The 18,343-nt window shown below is 54.5% G+C and overlaps 1 protein-coding gene across 1 annotated transcript in view; it reads left to right on the top strand.

Annotated features, from left to right (window-relative positions):
• Positions 1 to 9,304: 9,304 nt before the first annotated feature.
• Positions 9,305 to 18,343, top strand: part of CACNA1H (calcium voltage-gated channel subunit alpha1 H) — a 146,888-nt gene continuing 137,849 nt past the window's right edge. Inside the window, exons 1-2 of the mRNA XM_042037332.1 lie at positions 9,305 to 9,683; positions 9,932 to 10,224. Of these exons, the coding sequence (XP_041893266.1) occupies positions 9,950 to 10,224 (275 nt within the window). The 5' untranslated portion in view covers positions 9,305 to 9,683; positions 9,932 to 9,949. The remainder of the gene's footprint in view (positions 9,684 to 9,931; positions 10,225 to 18,343) is intronic.

The raw sequence follows: 18,343 nt of genomic DNA, 5'->3' as shown, positions 1-18,343 counted from the left end.
GCCTGACAGACTAAGCTGGGCTTTTAGAGCCAAAGCCAGGCCTTTAGAGACCAAGCCGGGCTTTTAGAGCCAAAGCTGGGCTTTACAAAGCTGGGCCTTTAGAGACAAAGCCAGGCCTTTAAGCCGGGCTTTTAGAGCCAAAGCCGGGCTTTTAGAGCCAAAGCTGGGCTTTACAAAGCTGGGCTTTCAGAGCCAAAGCCAGGCTTTTAGAGACTAAGCCGGGCCTTTAGAGACTAAGCCGGGCCTTTAGAGACTAAGCCGGCCCTTTAGAGCCAAAGCCGGGCTTTTAAGCTCCTGAGATGAGGCAAAGCGGGCCAGGCGGGGTTTAATTGCTCCGACTCAGCTAGGCCCGGCTCAGCACTCCGGCTGCAGTCGAGATTTGCCTCCCGAGCGGCCTCCCAGGAATACCGGAGGCCGGAGGAGCGCAGGGACGAGGCAGCCGAGAGCTGCCACCCTGGGAGAGGGAATTGTCCGGGATCGTGCAGCTGGATGTGCTGGGATGCGCTCGGAGCCTCCGCGTGTCCTTCCCGCAAGGTCAGCCGGGGCGGAGCTCTGCCTTGGGAAATGCCGATTGCCCGGAATGTTCCGTCCTCGGCGAGCTCCGCCGTTGGGATCGGCCACGACTCCGTTCCCACGTGGCCGCAGGCTCCCGGTTTTCCTGGGTGGGTTTTTGTGGATGTGGAGCTGGGAGGGAATTCCCGGCCCTGCAGCCTCTGCTCGGGATGTTCCCTGTTCCCTCTCTCCCTGCTCCGGTGATCCCACAAATCCTGAGCGATCCCAAACTGCTCCCACTCGGAGCTGGAATGTTCTTGCTCTGGCTGATTTCCCTCCCACGGGAAAGGGCAGCGGGAAAAATCCACTCCAGGATCAGCAAATCCCGGGATCAGCAAATCCCGGCATGGTTTGGGATGGAAAGGATTTTCAAGCTCATCCAATTCCATAGGCGGGGACACTTTTCCCTAGCCCACGTTTCTCCAAGCCCCATCCAACCTGGCCTTGGACACTTCCAGGGATGGGAATTCTCTGGAATATCCCAGGCCATCTCAAATCCTGGGATGCTGATCCCAAAAAAGCTGCTCCAGAGGGGCCGGGAGAGTTTTTTATGGGATTTGTGAGGCAGGAAAACTCTGGGAATGTTTGGGAGTTGTTGTTTGTCGTTGGCCTGAGGTGAAGCTGGATTTTGAGGAGGAAAAGTCTCCTCGTCTTCCCAAAATTCCCCTCTCTGGGAACGGGATTGGGATCAGGTGGAAAAGAAATCGGGAGGACAAAATTTTTTGGGTCTTCAAGGGAAAAAATCCCAAATCAAAGCGTTTTTAGGGAGAGTTAAAGAAGGAAATGAGGAGGGAAGAGGGATAAAGATGGAGCAGAATTCCAGGAATGTCGGAGACTCCCAGCTGGATTTATCCAACCCCGCTGCTGCTCAGGGATGGGAAATCCCAAAATCCCCAGGATTCCCGGGATATAAACCATGGAAAAGCAGGAAAAATGGGAGGGGAAAGGCACTGGGAAAACGAGTATTCCCTAAAAACACAGCTTTTCCTGCTTTTATCCCACCCTGCGGATAACAATGGGAGCCTTTGGAAGCTGCCACGGGAAATAAAAGCTGGGAAATCCGGACAATTCCAGAGCGGGATGGGCAGCACTGGAGAGAGAAATCAGGGAATGGGAGGAATTATTAAACAGTTTTTCCTCAATATTTTGGAATATTTTGGAATATTTGGGAATTTTCTTGACGTGTCTCCCTGAGACCACAGGATGGGGGCAGGAAGGAGCCTGAAATCCCAGGAAAAAAGGGATGAGGAGAAGCCCCGGCACCATTTCCAGCAGCACCAGGAATTCCAGCGGCCCTCGGAGCTGGGGCTGCGGCTCCTCCTTTCTATCCTGAAAAAAACCCAGGATGACTTGGGCAAGAACGGAGCTTCCAGAGCTCTCACCTCATTTTTTGGGATCACCGAATAATTTGGGCTCGTTGGACCCCTCTTGCTCCCGGATTTTGGAGAGCCGGATAAGGAGCTCATCCCTTTTATCTGTGCACAAGGTGATTTCCCTTTTTCCGGCTTCTTTGCTCCCAGAGATTTCCTTGTTATCCCAAAGAAAGGATAATCCCGGAGAGGAGGAAAAGGAATTGGATCAATCCAATTATCCCTTGGCCCAGCGAGATGAACTCATCCCTGAACTCATCCCTGAGGATTATTGGGAATAAACTCGGACTTTTCCAAGCTTTTGAACCCGGCCCAAAGGTTCCCTGACCCCATTCCAGGCTGCAAATTCCAATTGGAAAAGTGCTGAGCTTCCCAAAAAAACCCATCACAGCTTGGCTTGCAAGCGGAATTCTGGGAATCCGAGGTGCCAACCTGAATTTCCGGATCTCAGGAATGCAAAGTTGGGATGAGGGAAGGAACTTTGTTGGGAATATTTGGGAAGTGCCGATGTGTTGATTCTGGTTATTCCCAAAATCCAAAATTCCCTTCAGAATGGATTTCCTGGAAAACACCAGCGCTGCCTTCCGAGCTGCCTTCAAATTTCCCTCTCCCGGTTTTCCCACGTTTCATTAAATCCCTGGAATGGTTTGGCTGGGAAAGGGATAAAGCTGATCCCATCCCAAGCCAGCCCCTTCCACTCTCCCAGCTTGCTCCAAACCCCATCCAAGCAGGCCTTGGATTCTCTGGAAAACCGGGAATTAGAACCGTTCCTGTCGCGGCTCTCCCACTGAACATGGATATCCCCTGGGAATGATGGGATAAATCCCTTCAATCCCCCTTTTTCCCTCTTTTTTTTTCAGGGATAGGGTTATCCCGAGGGCTCTTGGGAGCAGAGTATTCCAGGAATTTGGATCCCCAGGATTCAGGAGCTCCTGCAGGATCCAACCTGCTCCAGAGGAAATCCATGATCCCATTCCCTGCTCCTGGGCGAGGAGCAGAAGGAAATTCCCGGGAGGATGAGGGCTCAGATCGTATCCAAGGATTTTCCCAGATTGGCAGTGCAGCCCCAAATCCCCCTCCCGGAAGGATTTTCCCGTTTTTCCCTGGAAAAGAGGCTGCCAGCAGGGGGCGCACAATCGATGGAGATGGGATCCATGAGCTCCTGCTTCCAGCTCTTCCCGAAGCCCTTTTCCAAGAGGACAAATGGAGGCAGGAAGCGACATTCCCAAGGTTGGAGAGGATCGGGAATGGGATTCGTGTTTTCCATGGAAAAACAGATTCATTCCCTGCTCACAACCGGGCTTGGCTTTGGTTGGATTTCCTTCTGTCCTGATTTTTGGGATTTGGAGCTGATTTTTGGCTCCCTCCGTGACCTCGAAAATCCCAGTTTTTTGTGGCCAGCTGGGAATTTTTGGGATGCTCATCCCAAAGAGAAGGATGGAGGCAGAGGACACATTCCTGGAGCATTCCCGGATCCCAATCCCAAGGATGAGCGAGGAGGCTCAAACAGGAGGATTTGGGATCCCTCTCCCGGGATCTGGGTGCATTTTCCGGGATTTGGGATGTGGAATTCCCTCTGGAATCCCAAATTTGGATGTTTACCCCTCCCCCAGCTCCGATCCCTCCGGCACTCTGGGAACTCATCCCGAGGAGTTGTTTTCCTTGGAAGTGAACGTTCTTCCTTCAGCTCTTCCCTCTTTTCCAGGCAGCTCCCATCCCATCCCAAGGAATTAACACACTCCACCCTTGGAGAGTGGGAATTTCCCTGGCTCCTTCCGGCTCCTGGGGGTTCCCAAATGTCGAATTCCATTGGAAAAGCTCAGCAAGCTGGAGCCTGCTGCCATCCGTCATTCCCAAAGATCTCCAGCCTGGTTTTCCTGCTTTTCTCCGGAATATTCCCTCCCGGCAAAGCTCTGGATGCACCATGGGGAGCAGGGAGCTCCTTGGAGCCGGGATAATGAGGGCTGAGCGAGGAATTCCTGGGAAAACATTTGTTTCCCTGTTTTCCTCCATGCCGCGTGCTGAGAGTCAGGGAATCCTGGAATTCCAGGATGGTTTGGTGGGAAGGGATCTTAAACTCATCCAATTCCAACCCCGACAGCTCCCACAATCCCAGGCTGCTCCGAACTCTATCCTTGGACACTTCCAGACATTCCAGCCCCTCTCCATCCTGCCAGGGATTCCCATCCTTCCCATTCCTTCCCAGTATCCTCAAATCCCGTCTATCCCTGCCTCTGTTCCCTGTCCAAATGGTTGGAAGGATGATTTTGGGATCCTTCCATCATTCCCAGAAAGAGCAGGAATGATGCTCTCCCAACATCTTCCAGATGTTCTCCATGGATTTGCAGCATTCCAGGGGTTCCTTTCCCTCACTTTCTTGGAGCTGGAGATCGCTCGGATTCCACCAGCACTTCTTCCAAGATATTCCAGGGGGGAGACATTAATTTTGGGATGAGGGCTTGGAGGAGTCTGGATCCGCTCCTGGTTTTGCCACAAACTTCCCATGTGACCCTCTGGAAAAATCTGGGAATAAAACGTTGTTGTGTCCCTGCGGATGATCCCGGTTTCCCGAGCTCTGCCTCACCGGGCAGGCAACTTTTGCAGGAATGTGGGATCTCCATGGCAGGGACTGGGATATCAGCCCAAAATCCGTGGGAATGGGAAGGGAAAGGATAATGGGAATGGGAGAAGGGGGAGTGGGCTGGCTGGGCATCCCCTATGGAATGTGGGCTTGGAATGGCCAGGCTGATCCCGGTGGGCCTGGGGCTTCATCCCGTGGGATCTTGGGATCGCCCAGGGATAACGATTGGGATCCCTCAGAACTTCCAGGAGTTTGGGATGTGATCAAGGATCATAAATCCCTGGCTGCTCCTTCCCAGGGATTTGGATTTAGGGTTGGATATGGATTTGGATTTGGGATCCCTCCGAACTTCCAGGTCTTTGGACTTCAGGATCATAAATCCCAACTGCTCCTTCCCAGGAATCTGGGATCCCTCAGAACTTCCAGGAGTTTGGGATACGATCCAGGACCAGCAATCCCAGCCGCTCCCTCCCAGGGAAGCCTGGGAATGCCATAAATCCCGATGAAAGCAGCGCAGCACTGAAGGGGCCGTGAGCGATCCATAAAAAATTATGGAAAGACCCGGATGGGATTCCCAGAGCGGGAGCAAACCCCGGCTCTTGTCTCCTGGCCCCTGTGGAATGAGCTTTGTCCTTCCCGCTCCATCCCAAACTTTACAGGGATATTCCCCCTCTGGATCCACTCCCTGAGCTTGGATTTGACTTGGAGGCTGGAAGGGAAAAGCCAAACAATTTCTGGGATGGAAAAGGGATCCGGAGGCTCCACGGATCCCAAATTCAGTTATTCCTCCTAAAAACATCCTTAATTTATCCATCCCCGCTTTTCCTGGATGGATCCCTGGCTGGATGAACTCCTGAACACATCCAGCTCTCCACCAGCATCCCGGAGAATTAATTGAAGGAATTAGCAGCAATTCCAAGGATTTTGTCCGCTCAGATTTGGGGTTTGGTGGCACCGAGGGGCAGCAAATCAGCAAATCTGGGCCCTCCGGAATTCCAACCGCTCTGCTCCACAGAAATTCCTTCCCAACAACGGAATCCATGGAATCATTTTCCCTCTGGGACAACCTGGCCTCCAGGGAAGTCCTTGAAGGGAAAAAATCCCATTGAATTTTAATTCCATTCAATTCCATTGAATTTTGAGTTAAACTGGGATTTATTGATCCATAATTTTGTGGGGTTTTCCAATGGGAAGGGAACAAATTTGCCAGCAAGGAATGGGATTTGGGCGGCATTTGTGGGATTGGGTCTCCATCAAAAGTCTTGGATAAGGGCAAGGAAGTGAAAATTCCCGACTTTTGTCTGTTCTTGCCCAGTTAATGAGCAACCAATCCCCGGAAAAGCGAAATTCCTTTGGTTTTCCCAGAATAAATCAATCACTGGGATTCAAGGATAGGAAATCCCAGCTCCATGAAAATCATGGAATTGCTGGTTTTTACCACAGAATTATCCAAGATATTTCAAAAGCTGTCAGGAATTCCGGCTCCCGCTTCCCTTCCCTGCTCATCCCGGTCTTCCAATAAATTGGGAATTTGGGATTGGACTAAAAAAACCTTTCAAGGTCCTTCCCAACCCAAACGATCCCATGATCCCAGAAAACTTTGTCAGGAATTCAGGGAATGTTGCTGCCATCCTGGAGCTCCTCTCCTGCTTCCAGGGGCTGTTGCTCAGCATGGAATTCCCATGGGAATTCTTTTTCTCCAAGCCTTTTTATGGGAATCATCTCTTCCCAGCATGGATTCAACCCTAAAACGTGGGAAGGCAGAGCTGAGCAGTGGAATTTGGGGAATATTTTCCAGTTATTGGGAAGAATTTGGATATTTCCCAAGTCTGAACAAAGGATGGGAATAAAGAAATCCAAGTGGAGAATCCCGGGAAAAGCCGCTATGGAATTTTTGAGCCCGCCCAAAATCTGTGGGGTTGAAACTTTCCTTGGATGAGGGATTTGGGAATGTTCAGCTGGAGAGGGGAGACAGCGAAGCGAGGGCAGGATTTGGGAATGGAAATCCTGATCCTGCTGAAATGGTGCCAAAGGTTTTTAGGGAATTCTGGCTCCCAAAAATGGAGGTTTTCCTGGATTCATGATGTTTTCCTGGAGGATACAACACAAGGATGGACTCAGTCTCAAAAGCTTTGGATGGATTGAGGGATTATCCCAGTTTTCTTCAGGATTTAGGGAGGACTTCAAGTCTTTGTAATCCTTGGAATTCTTGGTGGATTTCTCCATGGAAAATTCCTCCCTAACACCTAAGAGGGGACTTTATGGAGAGGGAATTCTCGCTAAATCCTGGGAAGAAATTCCTGCTGTTGTTGGAATGTGGAGAGAAACACGGAATTGTTTGCAATGATGGAATCATGGAATGCTTTGGGTGGGAAGGGACTTAAAAATCATCCGGTTCCAACACTTCCCATTATCCCAGGCTGCTCCAAGCCCCATCCAACTGGGACATTCCCGGGATGGAGCAGCCACAGCTCCTCTGGTTGGGATGGAAGAGACCTCAAGGATCAAATCCAAGCATTCCCAAAAATTCATCGGGACGATCCAAGCCGTCTGCAGTGGCTCTCTGTGGGAATGCCACCGGAATAGGAGAGATGTGGGATGAAGGGCTGGGATGAGGCAAAATCCGTGGGGAAGGGAAGGGAATTGTGTGGGGATCTCAGGCACGTTGCTTCCCAAGCTTTTGGGATTCCTGACTCTGGGAAAGAGAATTCCAAAATGATGAGGAGGATCCTTGCTCCAGCCAAATCCCTGGAAGTGTTCAAGGATGGGGCTTGGAGCAACCTGGGATAGTGGAAGGTGTCCAGGTGGGAAAAACGTAATTAATTCCAACCCAATGGAATGAGCTCCGGAATAAACGGAGCAGGATCTGCCCAGCTCTTCCCAACTCCTTGTGGGATCCTCAGGAATTACAGGAGGGAGTAAATCCCTGTGCCAGGAAAGTGTGGGCTCCTTTCCATAAGCACAAGAACTCCGAGGAGGGATTGCAGGAGGGATTGGAGATGGGCTGGAGATGGATTGGGGATGGATTGGAGATGGATTGAGGGATGGATTGGAGATGGATTGAGGGATGGATTCAAGGATGGATTGAGGGATGGATTCAAGGATGGATTGAGGGATGGATTCAAGGATGGATTGAGGGATGGATTCAAGAATAGATTGAGGGATGGATTCGAGGATGGATTGAGGGATGGATTCAAGAATAGATTGAGGGATGGATTCGAGGATGGATTGAGGGATGGATTCGAGGATGGATTGAGGGATGGATTCGAGGATGGATTCAACACTCCCGGGAGCCTCCTGCTCTCCTGACCCCCCACTGGAAAGCCGGGAATTTCATTGCCTGCCTTTGGGATGGGGTCAGGAGGCGTCGCTTGGCCTCTCCTTCCCCAGTTCCTGTCTTACTCAAGCTCCTGTTCTCCCTCCAAAGGTCGTTTTCCTGAGCTGGAGAATTCCAGAGTGGGAGACTCCAGAAGAGCTCCGCCAATTCCCAGCCATGTCTTCCCTCGGTAATTTAAGATTTGTCCTAAGTAACTGGGAGAAAAGTGGGGAATCTCCGGTGCGATCCCTGCTTTGCACGATTCCCTTCCCTTCCCTTCCCTCCTCTCCTATCCCGGTGACATTCCCACAGGGAGCCCCTGCAGACAGGTTGGATCATCCTGATGAATTTTTGGGAATGCTTGGATTTGATCTTTGAGCTCTTTCCCATTCCACTCTCTCCTGCTTTTCGGGGCTTTTCCCTTTTTTTGTCGCACGCTAAACTCGCCACACCCTGTTCATCCCAACCTGCAGAATTCCCATAAAACCACCCTTGGAATTGCCGATGGAAGCGCAGCTCTTCGGGAGCCCCATTAGGCTGGGCTTTGTGTGCTCTGAAAGCCGCCTGACCTCTCTTTTCCAATCAATTCCCAGTTATTAACTGGGAAGAACATCGGGAGCTACATCTGCAAATGGAATGTGCTGCTGGATAATGAACTCACACTCCTTAAAACATTCCAGGGGAGGGGAACGCATCCGCTCCCGGATTTCAGTTCCCAACCCCGCACCCCCCAACTTGCCCTGGATCCTGAGATAATTCATGGAATTCCAAGGAACTCCAAGGAGTAAAACTTCCCGAGCGGAGTTTCAAGGGCTGGTGCCTGGGAGGACTTTACCTGAGCCGTTTCTTGGGATCCCTGGGAGTTTCTTGGGATCCCTGGGAGTTAAGCCCTTGAACAGCTGAGCTGCTCAGCGAGCTTAGAGCCGAGCTTAGAGCCGAGCTCAGAGCCGAGCTCAGTTATTAAACCGCTCCTACCTCCAACCTGGGCTCAATTCTTTATTCAAACCAACGAATCCGGGGGGCTGCGGGAGCGCCGGCGGGGGGGGGGGGGGGGAATCCCCTTTTTGGGGGTGCATCCTCCTTTTTGGGATCCATCTACCTTTTTGGGATCCATCCCGCATTTTAGGGGCGCATCCCCCCCTTTTTTGGGGGTGTCCCCCCCCTTTTTGGGGTGCCCGGAGCCGCGCAGCTTGGCACGATGGAGCGGGGCCAAACCCGCTCCGAGTCCTCTCCGCCCTCCCGGCGCTGCTTTGGGGGGGTCCCCACCTCGCTGCTCCCCACCCATGGGTCACCCGTCCCGCACCCTCCCCCCACCCATGGGTGACCCCCCCGTCCCCCAGCGCCGCCCGCAGCCCGAACAAAGGCGGGGGAAGGGGCGATCCGGCCCCCCCCGCCCCCGGCCCGCCCCGCCGGGGCTGCCCCGGCTCCTCCCGGCCCCCGCCCCCGCCGCCCCCGCTCTCCCCTCCCCTCGCTCTCCCTCCTCCCCCGGTAAATCCGAAGTTTCCTGTTGGGCACGGGCGAAGCTCGGCGGAGCTGCTGCCTCCTCCTCCTCGCTCCTTGGGATTTACCGTCGGGAGAGGCTCGGGAAGGGCCCCCGCCGCCTCCACCTCTCCTCGTCTTCCTCCTCCTCCTCCTCTTCCCCAGCCTTCCTCCATCCTCCATCCCCGCGGGCGGCCGCCGCACGCCGAGCCCCAGAGCCTCCCCCCCCCCCCCCGCCGGCCCGCGGGGGGGTTGGGGGGGCCCCCGGGCCGGGGGGGGGGGGGGGGGGGCTCCGGCACCCCCGGGAGCTGCGATTGTCGCCGGTCCCATGTGAGCTGCAAGGCACGGCTATGCCCCTGGGGACACCGCGCTCCGCCCCGCTAAGGTAGGACACCCCCCAATAATCCGCCATCCCCCCAACTAAAACGCCGGAAAGCTCCGCCAGGGGGTCTGCCAGGGGGTCCCCGAAGGGTGCGGGGCACCCCCAGCTCGCCGGGGGGCGGGAGCGGCCGCGCCCGGGCGGAGGCTCGACCTCCCCCCGCCCGCCTTTGTTGTGGCTGGAGCGCTGGGACCCGGCGGAGCATCCCCGGTAGCGGGGAGGGGACAGCCCTGACCCGCTGCCCTCGCCCGCAGGTGCTGCTGGCCGCGACCATGAGCGCCGGCGACAGCCGCGAGCCGCGCCCGGCCGAGGTGCGGGTGCCCATCACGGCGCCGCGCCGCCCCGAGCAGCCGCCCGAGGATGCCGGTACCGGCTCCGGCAGCGGCTCCGGCTCGAGCAGCGGCTCCCCCGGCCGCGAGCCGCCCGCCGAGCTGGGCTCCGAGGAGGAGGAGCAGGTGCCGTACCCGGCGCTGGCACCCACCGCTTTCTTCTGCCTCAAGCAAACCACCCGCCCGCGCAGCTGGTGCCTCAGGCTGGTCTGTAATCCATATCCTTTCCCTCGGGAACACCGGGATACCCCTCGGGACACCGAGATACCCCCCGGGACCCTCCCTCCCCGTGGCCGGAGCATCCCGGCAGAGCTGCGCGTCCCCGGGTTCCGGCAGCGCTCGGAGCCCCCGCGGTGCCCGGCGTGTCCTCGGTGTGTCCCCAATCCCGGTCCGGAGAGGGGGACGAGAGGGATTGGTGGCAGCGGGACACGCAGGGAGCGCGTCCGCCGTGTCCCCCCTTTTTTAGGGACACGCAGGGAGCGCGTCCGCCGTGTCCCCCCGTTTTTCGGGACACGCAGGGAGCGCGTCCGCCGTGTCCCCCCGTTCTTCGGGACACGCCAAGGTCCCGCAGCGGCACCGCGCGAGTGGCCGGGACGGGCAGCACGGAGCCGCTCGGGGGGTGCGGAACCGCGGCCCCCCCGATATTCCCAGCGGGAAAAAAATCCCGAAACTCCACTCGTGGCTCGCTGGGGTGGGAAGCAGCGGAATTCCAAAGGCGACCTTGTGTTTATGGGGTGCCGGGCGGGGGGGTTCAGCCCCTCCGTGTTTATGTAAGAGCCGGCGGTGCACGGGAGCTTTCCCGACGTGGAAAAAATGGGAGCTGGAGTTGCTTTGGGAAAGGCACATGCCTGTATTCCCGAAAAGTCCCCTCCGCTTTTGTTCTCCTGCAAGTTGCAGGGAAGGACGGGAACAGTGAATCCTCTAAATCCACCCCGTTGCCGGTGTCCTTTACTCGCTTTATGAATGTTAAACAATAATCCAGCGGCGTTTTCCTCTCGGTCGTGACATCCAGGAGATGGAATTTTCCCCGGAATGCTGGGTGCGAGCGGGAGTTGTCGGTGCGTGGCGAGAATCTTTGGGAAGTGAGCTTTTAGCATGGGCGTTGTGTGGAGAATTCCTGCTTTTTTTTCCCCTGCCCCCAATCCCCCTCTCCTGCTATTAATCCCATTATTTATTAATAGGGTGATTATGGATCTGCCTCAGTTCCCCATAGAAATTCCTTGTTCTCCCCAGCACCAGGAATTGCACAATCCTCCCGGGAATGCCGCCTCGGGCTGGGAGCTGGAGGAATAACCGGAGGGAAAAGCCCACGATTTTTAGGGATTTGGGTTTCCTTTTGTTCAGTGGAGGTTTGCACGAAATATGGAATTTTGCAGTTGGGATTTCCAGCCCTGAGGGGGAACTCGGATGTGCAAGGGTGGGAAGGAGGAGTAGACAAGGAGCTGATGCTTAAATATCCCATGGAATGATAATTCCGTAAGAAAAGCAGGATGGAGCCGGCCTTGGAAGGGCTTGGGGAGGGCACTGTGTTCAGTCAGAGCTGCGAGTGAGTCAGGATGGATTTATTCCTTAATCCAGGAAAACTTTGGGAGCTTGTGGGAGGGAAAAGTCATTTCCTTTGGATTTGGGGGAGTCTCTGGGTTTGGCATTCCCGAAATTGGTGCCACTGGCAGGACGAGGATTCCAAGGCGGGTTTGTTGGGAGAGGGTTCAGGTGTGCTCCTGCTGCCGGAGCTCGGGCTGGGCTTGGATTTTCCCTTTGGGAATTCCCAGGGGAGCGCGTTCCTTTCCCAAACTTCCCCATCCAACAAAACGCCAGCTGGAAATGGGGATGGATTGTTAGCAGGCAAGCAGGAATTCCATAGAATTCCCTGGATTTCAGTGCTGGTGTGCTTGGATTGCAGCAGAGCAGAGCTCCTGAGGTGTCGCAGCAGGAGGGATGAGCTCCGTGCTGGGATTTATTCCCGTTTTCCCAGTCTACACAATCTAATCTTTCCATTCAATTTTTTGGGAAGAGCTGGTTGGGATTTTTGGGATCCGTGTCTCACTCAGGTGCTGGCGGTGTGTTGGACCAGAGGCAGCTGGAAACCGGGATCTTGGGAAAAACCCCATGGAGTGGGACACTCGGGAAGCAGCTGGATGAGGGGATTGAGGAGGAGCACAGGTGGATCCGTGTGGTGAGGGCTGGAATTCCCAGGAGTTTTTTCCAGAGGGAAAAGATCCCACAGAAGGGGTTCCTGGCTGGGTGGGTTGGGAGACTCTTCCCACCCTTCCCGAAGCACAAATCCATAAAGCAGGAAAACAAGGCTTGGGATTGCCTTAGGATTTATGGAAGGGAGGGATGGGACTGGGAGGCTCCTAAATCCAAGGAACTTCCCAAAGTGTCCTCATGGGATGGGGCTTTTTTGGGAAGTTGTCGTTGCTCCCACTGGGATTTCTTCTGTGGGAAGAGGGAGGAAATCTCGCTCCGCGCCCTCCAGTTCCCGTATCCCACCTCTCCCTGTGCTTCCCGGTGTGGGAATGCTCCTCCTGTGCCATTCCAGTGGCCACTTTCCAGCAGCTCCTTGTGGCCAATCCCACAGGATTCTCTGGGAACGGAGCTGCCTTTGGATGTGCCATTCCGCACCTCAGCACCCAAAATTCCAACTGCTTCCATCCCATACATCCCGTGGGGATCTCCCTTTCCAACCCAGCTTTTCCGAGAGCTGCCAGGTTCTTATTCCAGAAAATATTCCAAATATTTCTGGGAATCGGAGCTATCCCAGCCCTGCGGCCCAGAGCAGGTGGGAATCTTCCCAAAAAACGTGGTTTGTGTGGAGCTTATCCAGGAAGGGGTCACTGGGAGGCTTAGGAATGGCTAAAAAAAGCTGGAGCCGGGTTCTGGAGGGGACAGGTGGGGCGGGATCAGCTTACGGAGCCGGGAGCATTCCCGGGGAGCATTCCCAGCCGGAGGCATCAGCGGGAAAACGGGGAGTGGGCAGATGGAAGAGCGGCGCTTCGGGGTTTTTAATAACCTTGGGAATGCTGAGAACAGCCTGGGAAGGATCCTGGGAAGGATCCTGCTCTCCCTCCCCCTCTGCTTCCAGAGGTTTGGGTTAATAAATATTCCAGCTTGGGAATTCTCAAGGAAAAGCTCTGGCAGGGGTTGATTTTGGAGGGGGTGGGAGCACTAACAAGGAATGTGTTAATTAAATTAATCCAAGGAGGAGACTCCGGGGCACTTTTCCAGGCTGTGCAGTGTCATTCCCTGGATTTGCTGAGCGCAGGAATCTCTTCCCGAGCTCCGGGGTCACCTCCAATCCCAATTCCCACCCCAAAATCACGGATCACAGCAAGCAAACAGCCCCAGCATCATCTTTCGGGATACGAGCCGTGACCAAAGTCCGATTTCCCCTCAAATCCGGGTGCGTTTTCCCTCTGTTTCCCTGCTGTGCTTTGAATTTCCCGTTTGGTTTTTTTTTCCAAACCCACCTAAAATTGGAAGCAAACTTCCCTGTTTTCCTCAGGCCCGGATCTCCTACGTGGGTTTATTTCTGGAGGGCCGTGGGTGGCGTTTTGTTCCCGTCGGGTGGCGCGGCAGGATTTGGGGTTTGCCACCCCTTGGGGTCATTCCCTGCCTTTTCCCGAGTGGATCCATGGAAACCTGGAGCGTCACATGGGGTTCCCTTGAATCTTTGGGATTGCTGCTGCTTTTTCAAGGGAACAGTGAATCCCTGGATATCCCCGTGCCTCGGGAAGGGTCGGAAGCGTCTCCCGGGGTTTTGGGTCGTGGATGTTACCCCGGAGCTGCTCCAATGTGGAGGGAAGCTTTGAATCCATCCCAGGACATCTGCAAGGGTTTTTTTCTCTGGAAAACTGGGAAAATGGGCTCTCACTGGGATGGGAGGTGCGGCACTGGGAGTCTGCTTCCAAGCCTGGCTTTGCTAAGGCCAGACCGACTTTGGTTCTTTAGTCCTGAAAACACTCCGGGATTCCTTAAGGGCTGGAATTTGGGGGCTTTCCTGATTTATATTCCCTGGAAACTGGAGCTCTTTGATCCCAGCTGGTTTCTTGGCTTTGCTCTTGCTGGGCCAAGTCTCTGCTCGCAGCAAAGCTGGGCTTTATTTGTTAAATTCCTCTTCCTAAAGTGCTCCTCGCTGGTTAAGCCAGGCCTAACATCCCCGGTGCCATCCTGGGTGCTCATTCCAGCATTCCCCAGAGCCTGGATGCTGGAAAAAAGGGATTTGGGGCCAACTGGAGCAGCTCCTGCGCTTTGAACTCGGCTGCTTCCTCTTCTTCCTCCTGCTGGGCTGAGCTGTTGGCCTGGCACGGGCGGGAATTGCTTCCCGAGAATTCTCCTCATTCCCTGCTGTGCTCTGCCTCAGGGAATTTGGGATTTGGGAATTTTGTGGCTGGAAGTGAGTGTGGCTGAGCTCCATCACTTGGAGCACCTTCAGCCGATCGCTCTCGGATAAGACTGGAGGAGCTTTAGCAGCAAAGCTCGGCTTTAGTCCGCGCTTATCCCACCCCTCTCCTGCCAAATGCATCGGGAATCTTCATCCCAATCCTTGTTTGGCACCTCCCAGGAGAAGCATGGCTGGGAAAACATGGAGCAGCCTGTGGAAAAAGCAGGTAGGAGGGAAGGAAAGGATTCCTGGCACCATCCCGGGAGTCGCAGGACTCCCTCTGGAAGTGGGAAGAGGCCGGGACCCTGATTCCAGGGGTGTTTTCCAGCGTGTCGGGATGGCAAATTCCTTGGAAGTGTGGAGCAGCAGATCCCAGGAGTTGAACTCTGCTGGGAAATGCAGCAGCTCTGAGGCTCCAGCTCATCCCTAGGGATGGAGTTTGGGCAGTGGGATCCCAAATTTTCTGTGGATGTTTTCTCTGGGATATTTTGCTGGTTTTTAGGGAATCTTTAGATGGAAAAAATGGGATTAGATTGATTTGTATTAGATTTAAGCTCAGCTTTCCCTTGGCTTTGTGTTGGGGGGCTCGGGCTGATCCCTTGGGAGCCAAATCCTGACTCTCCCAAGCTTCAAGCACTGTGTTTGGAATAATTCCATGGGAACAACCAGGATCACTCCTGTGTGCAGCCAATGAACCGGAAATCAGGATTTTCTCCCTGTGTTTGCATGGATTTGGGATTTGTTTCCCAATTCCTGCCACAGACAGGAATTCCTGCTGCCCACTCCACGTTTTCCCTGGATTTCCCTGGTCTGGGATCTCCTTGGGCTGCTGTAAGTTCGGGAGCAATCCCAGGGATGTCCATCCAAAGCCTCCCAGGTGAGTTTATCCCTCCCAGTTCCATCCCCTGGAGTGCCTGCCCAGCATTCCAAGGCTGGAATTCCTCATGCAGGGAATATGTTCCAGGTATTTACACAGATGTTGGAAGCTCAGATTTTGCCTTTAATTCTTAAGGCAGCAGCTGCTGCTTGGGGCCAATCCCTTAATCCCTGGGATTCGAAGGAAAAGACCCTTTGGAGGGAATATTTCCCTGCCTGGGATAGGAGGGAAGTTGCTCCAGGGTTACTCCACGATCCCACCTCGGAGTGAATTCCAGGAGAATTCCCAATCCTCTTCCTGAAGCAGCAAGGGAAGGCAATTAGGGCTGCTCAGCTCCGTGTCCAGGGCTCTTCCCAACCTCCCTGGAAATCTGGAGCTGCCCGGGGAACTTTTGACAAAACACAGCTGGAAAAGACAATTTTCCCTTTTTTTCCCAAATAAAATTCCGGTCTGGGCACTGCAGCAGGCGCAGGGATTTGGCAGCGGATGAAGCACTCGGCTCTGGGATCTCATTTTCCCTCTTTCCATGGACAGATGGGAATTGTGTGCGCTCACAATGCTCCCAGTATTTGGCTGTTTTTCCCTGAAATTCCAGAGGAATGGGATGTCTGTGTGTGTGTGCAGCTATTCCGGCCGGGAATTCCAGCTGGGTCACTGCTCCCAATCCCTTCCCTCCGTCCTGGCAGGGAGGATTTGCCCGGATAGCAAAAATCCTGGGAGATCTTGCTGGAACCAGCAGCTGCAGTGTGGATTTTCGGGATAGCAGTCGCATTCCCGAGGGATGGAGCCTCACTTCAGGGATGTCGGATGGATGTGACAAACAGGGATGTTTTGGGAAGAGCATCCCATGGGATTCGTGTGGAGCTCGTTGTTCCCAAACTCTTTGATCCTCTCCGCCTGTTTGGATTGTCCTGCTGTCCCAGGAATTCCTGGGAGATTTGGGATGAGAACATCATTGTTTGCACGGAATTCTGCTCCTGTCTCCGAGGATCTGGAGAGAAGGAGGAGCTGACACCTTTTCTTGGGAATGACAGGGAGGGAAGGACGGGAGGCAACTCCAAATCTGGGATTTGGTGCCGCAAATGGGAATTCTTTGGGATTAGGTTTGGGAAAGGGGGCATTCCAAGGGCTGCCAGCCCTGTGGAGCTGAGCTTGGGTGGAATGGGGCTGCTTAATCCCGACCTGCTGGAGATCCCAAATCCATCTCCAGCTTCCCTTGGGACAGAGCCGAGGGCAAACAAGGCAGGATCATCCCTGCTGGAGTCACTTCAGGCCCAAATTTAAGCCAGGCTTAACTCTACGTTTCCTGGGAAGCCTGATGGAAGCAGAGCCCGGTTTGAGCCGGGCTTTGGGCAGGTGATGGATTTAGGCTGAGCTTTGCACCCTCCCTGCTCCTTCCTCTGCTCCCTGGGCTGAGCTTCAGGCAGGGTTTGTTATAAACAGCTCCAGAATCCAAGGAAAACAACCTGGGATCGCTGGAATTCTTTTATCCTTGGCAGATTCCGAGCAGGAATCGGCTGCGAGGGAAAGGAGGGGTTGGAATGGAACGTTCCCAGCCCAAAGTGGGATTTGTCTTTGTAGACTGGGCCTAAAACCAGGCTTAACAAAACCCAGGATTCTCCTGGCGATGCTGAAGCATTCCCTGCATGCCGCATTCCCACTGGGATTGGTTTGGGATGGCCGGGAGGGAGCTGAGCCCGCTCTGTTCCCACTTTCCCTCTGAGCTCCTTCCCAGAGCCCTCAGGAATTCCCTTATCCCCAAATCCCGCCTTGGCCTTGGCACGGGAATCCAGGTCGGGGTGCGGAGGAGCACTTTGGGATAAGGGATGGGTGAATCTGGGAGCAGGCAGAGGGAGCGCATCCTGCGACGGGAGCCTGGAATTTTTTCCCCTGCTGCAGATCTCCCGCACATCTCATCCCAAAGGGATTGCTCCTCGTTTGCTCGAGGGATGGGGATTCAGGAATCAGGGAGACTTGGGAATCAGAGAGATCAGGAATCAGGAAGACTTAGGAAACAGGGATCTCAGGAATGGGAAGACTCAGGAATCAGGGAGTTGGAAACAGGGAGACTTGGGAAAAGGGAGACATCAAGGAAAGCGCTTGGCCCCACAGCGTGTCCTGCTCCCGGCTCCTGCTGGATGTTATCCAAGGTTTCTGCACCTTCCAATGGCTCCTGGAGTGATCCAGTGCCAAGCAGCCACAATTCCTGCTGCTCCGGGCAGCCCAGGAGTCTGTCTGCCCTGGAACGCCTGGACCAGCATCCCTAAAAAGGCTCCGGGGCCGGGGCTGCCAGGAGGATGAGCTCAATCCGGCTGGCGCATCCCGCGGGGTTGTTTCCTCCGGAATGCTGGGATGTGCTGCCCTTTCCAGAGCGTTGGGAAGCCAAGAGCTTTCCCAAAGCTCCGGATTTTTGCTGGGAGCTCGTCCCAAGCTCCTTTAGTCTGGATGTGGGAAATAGAGTTGGGAAAACTTGGTCTTCCTATGGATGTTGTTGTCAGCAGTCCATAAATATTCCTGGGAATGGGATCTCTCCAGGTTGGAAGAACCCTGGGTAAATGTGGAATTATCTGGGATGGCCCTGAGTGCTTGGATTTACATCCTGGTCCATGTGATTCCAGCCTGACTGATCCATGAATTTCCGAGTGCTGTTTGCAGAGAGCTGGAGAAGTTCGGGATACCGGCAGCAATGAGGGAATTCCCTGCCAAAGGGAATGGTTTCCCTTTGGAATGGCTGGAATTGCTTTATCCCAGGTCACAAACGGGCCCAGGCCAGAGCCAACAGCTCCTGCCAGCCTTTGGAATACGGCTCATGGAATATTCTCCTCGACTGTTAGACCCAAACCCTTTGGATCTGATCCAGGTGTCCCATTTTCCTAGCAATGATTTTTGGGATCACTGCTTGGGATCTGGGCATTGTCCACCTCCCTCCTGTTTCTCCTGCTGGTGTTTAGGCTGGAAAACTTTTCCCAACCTTTTCTGGCTGGAAAAAGCCCCCGACTGTTGCGTTTTTCCATGGATTTTCCATGGGCACCGATATTCCCGGTGGGATTGGAGCAGGATCAGGATTCGGCCCTTG

The sequence above is a fragment of the Corvus kubaryi genome, unplaced genomic scaffold (assembly GCF_017639235.1).
Source record: "Corvus kubaryi isolate FWS band 111438036 unplaced genomic scaffold, C.kubaryi_AGA036_p1.0 37387, whole genome shotgun sequence".
Classification (NCBI taxonomy): domain Eukaryota; kingdom Metazoa; phylum Chordata; class Aves; order Passeriformes; family Corvidae; genus Corvus; species Corvus kubaryi.
The sequence above is the reverse complement of the archived record's forward strand: the minus strand, read 5'-3'. Positions and strand labels throughout refer to the sequence as shown.